The sequence below is a fragment of the Sciurus vulgaris genome, assembly GCF_902686455.1.
Source record: "Sciurus vulgaris genome assembly, chromosome: X".
NCBI classification, from domain to species: domain Eukaryota; kingdom Metazoa; phylum Chordata; class Mammalia; order Rodentia; family Sciuridae; genus Sciurus; species Sciurus vulgaris.
The window spans coordinates 21,928,160-21,940,607 of NC_136471.1; the positions used below are offsets into that span (position 1 = coordinate 21,928,160).

The 12,448-nt window shown below is 47.9% G+C and overlaps 1 protein-coding gene across 1 annotated transcript in view; it reads right to left on the reverse strand.

Moving 5' to 3' along the window:
* Positions 1-12,079, reverse strand: part of ARHGAP36 (Rho GTPase activating protein 36) — a gene marked incomplete at its 5' end in the record, with an annotated part of 29,266 nt that extends 17,187 nt beyond the window's left edge. The window contains one exon of the mRNA XM_079123845.1: positions 11,939-12,079. Within this exon, the coding sequence (XP_078979971.1) occupies positions 11,939-11,996 (58 nt within the window). The remainder of the gene's footprint in view (positions 1-11,938) is intronic.
* Between the last annotated feature and the right edge of the window lie 369 nt (positions 12,080-12,448).

The following is a 12,448-nucleotide window of genomic DNA, read 5'->3' on the forward strand; positions in this document are numbered from 1 at the left end:
ACGCAAGGTCTCAGGTAGATAAAGTTTCACATACAGTTACTCCCCTCCCAACTGACTTTCCTTATCTCCTAAGCCAAGTATAATTGTGTTATTGTCAAAGAGGGGTAAGAGAAGAGGAGAGGCAAGTTGAGAGTGTCAAAGACTATAGGTGAGCCCAGCCAAGAGGGAAGGAGGGAAAAAAGGGAGAGGATAGATGGAAGGTAGCCTCTGGTGGCAGGCATACATGGCTACCATGGAGGCCCAGGAAAACATGAACTCATTCCCAAAATGCTCAGATGTGGCTCAGAAGGGCCTAGATTGGAAATGAGATACAGAAGCCCAGTGGCAAATTTCTTTTATCCTCTTTAGCGGGAGATTCTGGCTCTGGTAGTAGCCTTGGTGGCGCTGTTTAGATTTAAGTACCACCCATTCACCACCATCACTACTACCGAGATACCTTTGCGCCCCCCCCCCAATGAAATCAGTCTTATCCCAAACAGAAGCGTAATTTGAATCAGGATGCTCCTTCAATTGAAGGAGAGGATCTCTCCATCTCCTGTGGAAATGGACTGGGTTCTGCCCCTTTATACACTTTAGAGTACCAGATCAGGAGAGGGGGAGAAGGAGGGAGCAGCAGTTTGAGGCTGGTCCAATTTGTCCCTGGCATCTTCCCTTTCTCTTTTCTTCTCATTGGATTATTCTACAGTCCGTCCATCCAGCCCTGGCAGCTCTACTCCCCTTCCTCACTGCAGGATCCTGTATCCAGTTCTCCCCACCTTAGGATAAGAGGCTGATATTGGGGCATACCTTTCTGGTGATGCTCGATTTTAAGATGGAGTTTTAGACTGATATTCCAGGGAGTGAATTTACAGAGAGGACTGGCAGGTTGTTGGCTTGGATTACAGGGATTGCCTTGTTGACAAAGACAACATGATACTTTACAGACTTAGGTCACTGAATACCAGTTTTCTTATCTGTAAAAGAGGGGAATAAAATGCTCATTCCCATAGTACCGTGGAGAAGAAACAACATAGGTAAAGTACTAAGCACTTGCTACTGAACCCAGAGAAGAAAGAGTTTGCCCAGGGTCACAAAGTAGCAGAGTCAGAATTAGAACTCTTCTCCCAAACGCACTCGACCAGAGTTGTGCCTTCAGCTCTATTTTATCCTCTCAGAAGGCCACCAAAGCTATCCTTGGGGATGTGGAAGTAGGGAGGTAGGGTTAGGTATTGACTCTATGCATATGAATAGGATGCTAGCACTTGGTCTCAGTCTCAAGGGACTAAGGCTCAGGCTTCTGCCTCCTTCCCCTTATCACCACTCAGGTAATCTCTCCATGCCATCTTGGACTGATTCATTGCCACTTTAGCACCATCTCTGCTGCCCAACTCTGAGGTGGTGACTCACCCTCTAGCTGGCCAGGGCCCCTGCCCTCCAGGAAAGAAGCTTTCTTCTTAATTGACTGCAGAAGCCTCAGCCGCAGTGAAAATAAATGCCCTTTCAGGCAGGCTTAGGGATAGAGGGCTTTGGGGAGGAATGGAGTAGTCTAGGTCCAAAACCTTTGCCCTTCATCCACAGTGCCCAGGGTGCCACTACTGAAGTCCCCTCTCCAGGTTTCTTATAATTCTATATATACCCTCAAGTCTCAGTGTTTATAAAAGATTTCACTCAGGACATCCATTTGCTGCATTAGAAGCTGTGGTGTGTCTGGCACTGTGCTAGGCACTGGCAGGACATGAAGTAACATGAGAGATCCCTGGCGCCCAATGAGGGTTCATTGCAAGTTTACAAATACTAACAGCACCTTGGTAAAGGAAGAAAGTATGCAACAGGAAGGGGATTGGGAAGTGGCTGTTAGGGGGTTGTGATTGGCGGCCAAAACCCCCCACCAGCATCTAATCTCCTTCCCTAGTCCCAACTCTTAACATCTTTGTCCTTTTGATGAGGGTTGCAGAGAGAGGGAGGCATTGGCTATTTTTTTTATTAGAAATACTTATCCTAGTTAATGTCACCTTCTCAAACCTTAAAACTACCTTGTGCCCTTAGTGAGCAACTTGCCAAGATAATCAGTTATAAAATGGCAGAGAAGAATTCGAACCTTTAACTCCCAAGCCTGTGCACTTTGCATAGCACTTTATACAATGCTTCTCTGAGAAGTGGGAGGGGAAGCATCCTTCTTTCCCCACATCCCTTCCTCTGCTGTCCATTCATCTACACAGAAAAGACGCGAGATCTGACCATAGTATTCTGGAGTGACCCCTTGTAGCCCGTTTATGGTGAGAGGGAACCTCAGTTTCCTGCAGGCACCATGCCGCTAGGGGTGCAAAGCACCTTCAACCACTCTGCCGCCCCCTGCCGCCGGTGGCTCCTGATCAGGATCAGAGGTTTCAGCTCCCGCAGGTCTTGGGGGGCTAAGAAAAAAGCTCACCAACTGCCCTAGAGCAATCTGGCAGATAACCCTGCCAGATTTGGTGACGTAAGAGAGAGGGCGGAGCATTTACAGCGCCCTACTACGTGTCCACAGTGGGAGTCCGCGATTTACAATAGCTATTGCCTTTGACTTAGAAAATGTGTTGCCATGCAAAATAGCGAGCTCTTCATTAACCGAAGTCTTCAAGTTAAACAGGTTTCGCAAAGCGCTTGTGTGAAGATCTCAACTCCTTACTTCTTAAAACCAATAACCCCCTACACCCCTTAACAATCTTCTGCTCTCTGGAGTTGGGGGGGTGAAGAAGCACAGCCCCTGGGGAGCAGGCAAAGGTCAAGGCAGTGATGGGGCAGTGGGGAGGGGGCAGCAGGGAGGGTGCAGGGAGGAGGAGCCTCCGGCAGGGTCGACCGTAACCTGAGTCAGGGTCCCTGCCGTGCCTGCCGGCTGATTCCCGGACCTTCCCCTTCCGGTTTTCCTGGGCTCCTACTGGACCCTACCTGGACCCAACTTATTCCTTTTGCATAGGAATGGGGAACAAAGGGCCAACAACCCAGGTCAAAGGGAAAAGAGCATCTGTGCCCGCCCCGCCTTGCCCGCCCATCCTCCCTCGTTTCTTCCCCGCCTCCACTCCTCGCCCCCTTCTCTTCCGCCCAGAGAGAAGGCGGGGGCGGGCTGTGTGTGTATGTATGTATGCATGTACGCGTGTGTGCGCGCGCTCGGGTGCGGTACGTCTGTGTATTCCGTGTGTGGACGAGTGTATATGGGGTGTGTATGCGGTGCATGTTTTAGCCCAAGTGTTTGGTGTGGTGTGTATTTGGTTCGCTCTCTGGCATGAAGCATGTGTTTGTGCATGCACGCTTGTAGGTTGTATGTTTCTGCCCGATTATAATCGGTGTGACTGAGGGTGCGGTCTGGGTGTGGGTGTGTTCAGTGTGTGTTTCAGGGTTTGTGATTATGCTGGGGTGAGTGTATACATTGTATGCAATGTCTAGTAGCTTAAGCTTGTGTGCATATGTATACTGGGTGTGTGCTTATCCTTAAATGCTGTGTGTCAAAGTGGATTTACAGGTGGTGTTTGTTATACAGTGTGTATGTTCGTGAGCAAGGCATCTATACTAAAGGTGTGTGTTCAAAGGTTTATGTATGTGAGGATTCGGTGTGCCTTTTAATTCATAGGGTCAGGTGTGTGGTGTGGATGCATGTAGCCAGCATATGTGCTTGCATGGAGGGCTGAAGATGATGTGCCTTGGAAGGGGTCGCACGAGTGTATGGGTGCAGCGTGTGAAAGCATGGGTTTGTCTAAAAGAACCCAAGTGATCCTGCTTGTGGTTGGGGGCAGGGTGTGGGGGACGTTGCACCTGACTGGGACCAGGAAGGAGGTAGGGGCTGCGACCCCAGCAGGGGTGACAGCTGGCCTGATCTCCTCAATGGAAGTCTGCCCGCCCTCCGCTGAGTTCCGACGGGGCGGGGTGTGAACTTACCCGGCTGCTCAGAGAAATGAAGAGGAGTGCGCCGCAGGAGATTTGGCCAGGTAGGGTGCCTAGCGCGCGGTGCAGGGGCTGGTGGGAGTAAGCTAGAAATATTGGTCACTGACCCCACGCCACCCCCCCCCCCCACCACCACCAGGAGATCCCAGTTTGTGCCAGGCTGAACCCAACTATTTGTTCAAGGCCTGGATGTTTCACACCTCCTTGACCTTGTGTGGGGCAGATCCAGTTGCCTGGAAGCCCTTTCCCTTATGACAGACTCCCATTTTTTTAAGACCTAACTCAAAAGTCACAAAAAACTTTCTTTGTACCCCTTCCTCCCCAGTTGAGGGCTCCCTCTTTGGGTCAGCACAATTACAGGCTTCATTCTTATGACATGATCACATACCACTGCAATTATTTGACCCTCCATTTATTTCTGAGCTGCAATGGAGAATGCTTGGTGTACATTGAGAATAGTAATCATAATAATGTTTCCATTTATTAAGCACTTACTGTGTACTAGGCATTATCTACTTGAATTCTCACAATGAGGCTGTGAGGTAGATGGAGCTATAATTATCACTATTTTACACTTCACACATCAAGTTCAGAGTAGTTGAGTAACTTCCCTACGGTCACACAGACCACATGAGGTAAAACTGGTATTTAAACTCAAGTCTGCCATGCTCCCTACACCTTTCTTTTGTACCAGGCAGCCTCACTAAGAGTCCTCTGATCCCTGCTAGATGCTGAAGTTTCTATCAAACAGTATGATTTCCCAGTATCTTTCATTTTGAGTTTACTGACAGGACCAAGAATACTCAGAATAATTACTTTATCTCCCAGACAGCCGATACCTTCACCACCTAATTACCTGCTTTTGGACACCTAAAAATCTTTTAATTAGGCACTGAAGCCCCTCACCAGCTCCAGTTCTGGGAGCTCTCCTTAGGCTGGTGCTGAAAGAGAGAGAATTGGTATTTTCTGGTCATAGGATGGTAGAATTGGATATGGAGGAGAACGGAGGTGAGGGCTCAGGATGGAGTAAGAATGATTTCCCGGCTCCCCCAGACCCATTGTTAACAGCATCCCCAGCAGAAGTTGGTATGCAGTGAATTTCAAACAGACCAGTCCTCTCCATATCAAAACGCACATTGAAAAGCAAGCAGGGTCCCCTTCAGAAGAGATTACTGAATCGCCCTAATTTTGTATTATTCATCATGGCAGGGGGGGCACTGTGCTCACCTAATGAGGTTCGTGCTGCTCCAGTGCCGTCCAAGCAGCCTCATTTAAGAAACTCAAGTTACAACAATACATTGTATTTGGGGGGAAACACGTTTATTGGGGCCATGGTGTCAGCCCAGTCACAGCTGAAGGATCTCTGGAATCACTGGCACCCCATTCAGCTCCCAGGGAACCGTTCTAGGCTGCTGCAAAGAAGTCAGGGGGTGGAGAGAGAGGGACAGACAGTTCAACGGTGGTGAGTCACTTTGCCACTTTTCAGGGAGGAAAGTGAGAAGCATGGTTTAAATTGCCACTGTTATTATTGTGCCCTTTCAGCGGGCACAAATGAGCCTAGCGTGTAGACGAAAAGCAATTGGAACATCCATAAAACTCCCCGCCCCCAGCTGGGCCTGGGTCAGCACCTCATCCAGGGTGGGCAGGAAAAGCCTTGCCTCCCACATTATGTAGCCGCAAAGTCATCTTTTGGGGGGGGGGGCACAAAAGGGCTAGAGAGGCCAGTCCAAGTTGTGCAGGGCACAGACCACCTGAAATCTTTGGTTTCATTGCACTTAAGTCTGTACAAGGAGTTCATGAAAACTTTGGTATCACCCAGAATCTGGTGTGAGGCACTAAACACTGCCCAGGCTAGTGTAATACCTCCTTACTCTCCTCTGAATATACTAGCTTCACTTCCACTTCCTCATAGCCACTTGGGAAAGGAGAGAGGCCTCACCTAAGACCAAGACACACACATGCACACACTCATTCCTTGGAACTTAAAATGCCACAAGTCCCTTCCTTTGGAGTTCAGAAATGTATCCCTCTAACGCAAGGATTATATGGGGAATTGTAAAAGTGGAATGTGCTTTCATAACTCCCAATTACTCAAATAGAGAGATTTGCTTGCTTGCATCCTAAAAACAAGAATCTGTGGGGCAGGGCATTCAAATGTGAATTTATTGAGACAAATCTTGCTTTCCCCATGAGAATAAAGCCCTGGAAAAATCAGCTTCTGTCTTTATCATGCAGGCTGAGAAAGACCATAGGCTTTGGAGTGAAATAGCTTTGAGTTGGCACCAGCTCCATGACTTGCTGTGTGATCTTGGGAAGGTTACTTTGCCTCTGAGCCTTAGTTTTCAACTGTGAAATGGAGATATTTAATACCTACCTTAGACATTTTCCAGGTGACTGAAGTAGGTCAACTGTGGAAAGTGCCAGATGAATGCCTAACATGCATTAGTTCAAGAAAAGGTTCGTTTTTCTTCTCATGTATCCCAGAGTATCTTAACCAGGATTCTCAGGGAGTGGAGGTGACTAAGCTGGTAATTTTCCTCATTACTGGTTTGTCTAACACTCCTGAAATAGTCCCTCTTCTTTCAGGATGATGTTTTGATCAGCCTAATGCAGCCCCGGAAGAATCGAACCTTAAGTCCAATTCTCACTCTCTGCAGTTTCTCCTGGCAGTGTTAATGAGGACAATGTTTCCGATGTAATACTCTATACAGAAAAGGCTGAAACTTTTTGCTCAGTATCCAGACATCTACCCATCCCAACTGCAGACCCAGTCTCGATCCTGCCTCCTAACTGTGTGCCATTATGCTCAAGAAATAAGGTGACTAAATATTTCCCCTGACTTGTGTTTTTCCCCTCATGTCTACCCTAGAAATTAAGGGCTCCTAAAGCCGTCAGATTTCTTATAGCCACTAAGGTTGGGAGGTAAACAGAATGATGCAGTTCTGAGCAATGCTATGCAGCACCTAAAATACATCTGATAAGTTCTTATTTCTTCTCAGCTAAAGGGAAAATAATCTACCCTTTGTCAAAACCAGTGAAGGGAAGACCCCATCCATGCCCCTTCCTCCCTGATGCTTTTGCTTCCCTCTAGAGACAAAAGGAAGTCATTACAAGCTAAAACTGCATTTGAGCAGGGAGCCCAGGGGGTAAGGTTAAGTAGTCGGGTAGGGGGAGTGAGTGTAATCCCAGGGAGGGAGGAAGAGACTACAGAGTCAAAGTACAGAAATTTCTGGAAGCGACTTCTGAAAGGCTATTCTTTGATGTTCCCAGTCCCTGGAAGATACCTTCAATTCCTTCTCCTTCACCCTTTTGTATCCTGCATGCTACCCTCCCTCACTGACCCTAGACTCCTCTCTGCCAGATAACCTGTTAGTCCTTAGGATTTAGGAATCTAAAAATTTTCTCCAGCTCTCACCCATCTGCTTTAGAGAATGTCCTGTAGCCTCCACTTTGAGAAGGCAAACAAGAGGGGTAACAATGAAAGGTCAGCCGTGTTACCCAGGGAACAGTTGAAGCAGGGGTTTAGAACACCCCATACCACTTAATAGGTTTCCTTAATAAGCAGGGACCTACCGGCTGCAGGTATTTGGTGCCCACCCCGAGGACACCTTGTGGTTTCTCAAGAGGTGTATCTGAAACGTGACAGTAACTGCCAAGACTCAAACATTTCATCTACCTACTTTTGCTGATACATGTGAGAATAAATGGTACTGCCAGAAGGAAACATCATTTCCTAGTGACTCAACCCCAGCTATGAGAACACAGGATTTCATCTTTCAGTTGAAATGTGCACTTTTTCACAGAAAGGAATCTATAGATAATTGATCAAAATGTAGAATTTAGACCCTTGGGAGGGTATCACCAATGGCATATTAACCTCCTAGTAAATGTATCTGCTATAGGTTGGTACAGTGCTAGGAGCTTTGTAAATGTTATATTTTAATCTCAAATTTTGAAGTCAGACAAAAAGATTACATTGGTTGGTTGCTCAGCCACTGTGTAATGGAACGAGTTACTGAACTTCTGAGTTTTTGTCTTTAAAACAGGTAATACCTTAGAGTTGTTATGAAAATAGATTGAGGTGCTTTATATAGAGTGATTGGTATTCAGAAATTGTGAATATTTGGGGAAGAAACAGCTTTTGATAACTGTCACAGAAGGCATTTAATATAATGGCATCTATAATAACAACCACTATTATTTATAACCCAGTAATGTAAGCATTATTATCTCTCTTTAAAAGAGGTTAAGTAACTTGCTCAGAATAACAGTATAAGAACAGGCCTGGGATTGAAACCAGCTGTCCCTCTTTCCACCCAGCATTAGCTAACATTTCATGATCACTGGGAAGATCATGTTTGGTTGGCCTGATCTAGTCATTGTATTTAAACTAAAACATGAAGAAAAAAAATCCTTAAACTATGTATAGTGGGATTCTAGATCAGTGTATAGATTAGCTGCATTTCGTGTGATTAGTCTAAAAACCTTTTTAAATTCTAATAATTTAAGAACAAATTTCACACACATTTGAGAAAAGAAACTATTACGTCACCAGCTTCATAGAATCTCTAACTTTACCTCCTTGCTGAATTTTCTTCCAGTCGTTCAAAAATCCAAGTTTGACAGTCATACCACTTTCCATGTTATGTGTTCTTCATAGTATGCAACCATAAAAATGGTGGCTAACAAGTGGATATGTCATGGAGTTCATTTAGCCATTCCACTATTGTTGGACATTTAGGTTGTCTTAGTAGGCAAGTGTGAAAACAAAGGAATGATGTTGCTTTTGCCATTGCCATAATCACCCTTGGGGACCTGGTGTCCTGCTCTATCAATGCTCAATGTGCTTTCTGTCATTTGATATTTAAGCTTGATGAATGTCAGCTCCACGGCTGGAGCCCAAGGTACGTTTGCAAAAGGATTATTTTCTGCCAGTTTTCATCACTCAGATTCCACATTTCATCCTCCTGGTGGTAAAGTGTAGTCTAACCTGGTAACCTAAGCTCTAGAGCAGCACATTTTCCTATGGAGAAATTTCTCGAGGTGCAAACCACTAATCCACAAAGGAATTTTGGAGGTCCTGCCACTGGTGAAAGGGGGTGCCTGTTTGATCCCCCTCACCAGGGGAATGGGGTGTCTCATTGGCAATCTTGCCCTCGCCCTGGAAAAATGACCCTGCTGCAGCTCAACCAGGCCTGGCCTCAGCAAAAATCGATTGGGTCCCATCTTCAAGAAAAGATCAAATTTGTATGTAAAGTGGGCCCCAGGGTCCCTTCAGCTTTAGAGTTTTGGCTGCTTTACAGAAGTTCAATTGTTTGAGGCCGAGTGCAATGCCAAGAATAAACTGGGGAGAGAATTTCAAGTGGGTCAATCGTGCTGTCCCTTTCCCTGGGAAAGAAGGCCTTTCTGGGCCCCCATTCCTCTGAGACCTCAATGTCTCTCCCAAATTCCTTCATATGGTGCCCATTGCCATCATCGAGCTCCTGGGCAAGGGGAATGGGGATGAAAAGGCATTTAGAATGCTTTTGCCATTCTGTGCAATCGACGACCAGCTACTCCCCCAATCTGAGGATTTCTGAAAGACATTTGAAGAGGGGCACCAAGAACAATTATAGCCCCACAGAATATCAATAGTTACTCACAAAGTTACCTTTCACGTTGCACAAGGTTTCTCAGGAGGAGTGCATTGAATTGGGCTATTACCTCATAAAAAATTGTGCTAAAAGATTAATGACTTACTCAAAGTGATGTTGTATGACTTAAGTGAGATTATACACATGAAGAACTGAACCTAAGGGCCCAGCATTCAGGCAGTACTCTTACATATATTGGCTGCTACTCTTATGAGTAATCAAGTTGGTGAAGGCAGTGGTGTGCTGCAGAAGTAAGTGGTTGAGGGGAGTTGGGGAGCAGATCTCACTAGACAGCAAATGCTGCAGCAAAGATAAGGTCTTGCACTTGGGTTCAAACACCAACTAAATACAGAATGGAGACTCTGAAAAGAACTTGAGTTTACTTTATTTTTAACAAGTACCTTTGGTTTGAAAGTAATTCCAACAAAAAGTCTTTGGGAAACTGGCACGTGTGTGGTTTTTGTGAGTGGTTCATGCAAATGTGATGTATGTTGTGTGTATGTGATGACCGAAGCAGACGGCTTTGTGTGGGGGCATGCATGGGTGTGGGATGTGTACGTATGGATGTATTTATGGCTATGTATGTGAGTACCTTGGGTGTGGCATGAGTTTCCAAAAGAGGGAAAGTCAGCCGTCCAGGATTATATTTATAGGGGCACAGCTGGAAATCCTCTTTTGGCCAGGTCATTGGGCATTTATAACTTGGAGCATGTTCAAAGAAAAACAGCTAGATGTGGGTAGGGGCCTTGTAGCCATGTCACATGTTAAACAGATGAAGGAACTAGGGAGAGTTGAACTGGATAAGCACTGGGGTGAACAGAGCGTGGGGGAATAGAGAGGACTGGTAATGTTCCCTAGGAAGGGGAATCATGAAGGTCAGTACTAAGGCCAGAAGGTGGAATCTCCCCAGACAGATTTAGGCTCAGTTTAAGGAAAAGCCTTCTAATTATAATAGACATTTGGTTTTAGATGGGAGTGGGCTTCCTAGAGCTACTGACTCCCTGCCGTTGGGTTTTTCATAAAGGAGCCTTCATGCCCTTGCCCTCATTGCAGTTACAACCCTGTAAGCCAGACAGAGTTGGACCGGTTCCCCTGCCTCCTTTCCAGGGGTAGAGTGTTTGAACCCTAAGGCCTTAAAAGGCATCTCATAAAATCCCCCTTTAACTTATCAGGGTCACATGAATTTAAGAAAAATAAAGAAAAAATTAAACTGTGTATGCAGATCTCTTTCCTTTTCAGAGAACTTGTGGCTTGCCAGAGACTGTACTCGAACTGACTAAGCATGCTGCAGTCTCTTAGCAGGCCCCACATCCTGGGTTGGTTCTCAGCAGGGTAGTGGGGCTGGCAAGAAGGAAAATCGGGTCTCTACTGAATTAAGTTGCTGAGGCCCCTCTCTCTGCCTCCCCTCCACTGCCTGTGAGGGGGCAGAGGAAAGAAGAGACAACCTCAGGTTTGGTCTAAGGCCGGTGACCAATGACGCACTCTCACCAATATAGATTTTGGAGGTGGAGACCATGGAAAAACAGGTGGCTATAAGGGCAGGTGGTGAAGTGGAGAGCGTGGGGCCTATCAAGGGGGAGTGAAGGTCAGTGGGTGGGGGTCCTAGGAAATCTCAAAAAGGAAATATCAGCCCCCTGAAACTGAGGGAGAAAAGTTTCCAAAATTTGTTTTATAAAAGCAGTCTCAGGAAGTGGCAAAATGTGACCTGCATACTTACACTTCTGCTGTGATCTTTGCACACTTATGTCCTTAATTGCACAGGATAGGAGAACCAAGGACTGAGCAAGTACCCAAGGAAAGACCCCGAGCCTCTGCCACTGGGCAGTTTGGGGCAGTGAGCAGGACCTAAGCTGTCCCAGATTAGCTGCCAACTCCTTGGGTGACCTTGGACAGGCCTTTCCCATCTCTGGGCTTCAATGTCATCATCTCTTAAATGGAGGGATTGCATTTGATGACTCTAAGGGGCCCAGGATGATATTCTGTGGTGGAGATTGGAACAAGGGAATAGGCTTCCAGGCAGAAAGAACCCCCCACCTCCTTATTCAGGAGTCCTTTCAGGGACACTCATCCTTGGGCCTTTAGAGCCCTTGAGTTGCGGGACCTCGCTCCTGCGAGTCTGGCCCCAAGGATCTGGCTGTCCCTGCGGGTGGCTGAGCCAGCGACTCCGCCCCCGCACTCGCCCCTCGTCCTGCCGAGCCATTAGCGCGATTGCTCTCGGTTCCCGGCAAAGCTGGTGATTTATGCGGGTCCTCGACGGGCAGTCCCTCCGGCCAGGAACAATTAGCTAAAAGCCAGCGGGAAGGGAGGCAAGGGGGCGGGGAGCCAAGCCCCAGGGCGCCCAGCCGGGGCTGCAGCCGCCGGCCGCCCCCAGCCGAGCACCCCAGCCCCCCGACTCGGTGGGCCCCACTCACCACGGCGGGGGCGGGGCTCAAAGGCCGACGCGAACAGGCAGTCCAGTATCCACGCCATGACCCGCGCTCAGTGCCCGGCAGCCTCGTAGCTAACCGCCGCCCCGCACGGCGCTCTAAGTAGCCCCCGGTGACCACGCCCTGGGCCGCACCCTGCACCCAGCTCTGAGTGTCTTGGTCACCGGACACCTCCTGCATGTCACCAAGGGGGCAGGGCCTCAGGGGAGCCCCCCCTTCCGCCGGAGGGGAGGGCCGCTGGTCCCGCAGCCCCTTCCCCCACGCGGAGGGAGGCCAAGACACAGCTCCCGTCCCGAGGAGCTGACTCTGAGGGCGGGACCCTGCCCCTACCCCAGGGAGCCCAGAGTCTGAGGGGAGACGCCGGCTCAGCCCTGGTGAGCCCCAAGTCTGAGAGGGAGGGAAGGTCCCTGCCCTGCCAGGCACCCTTAATCGAACGCAGGTATGCGGGCCTGTCCGCACAAGATACAATCTGAGGGCAAGGTGGGGTGTCAGTCC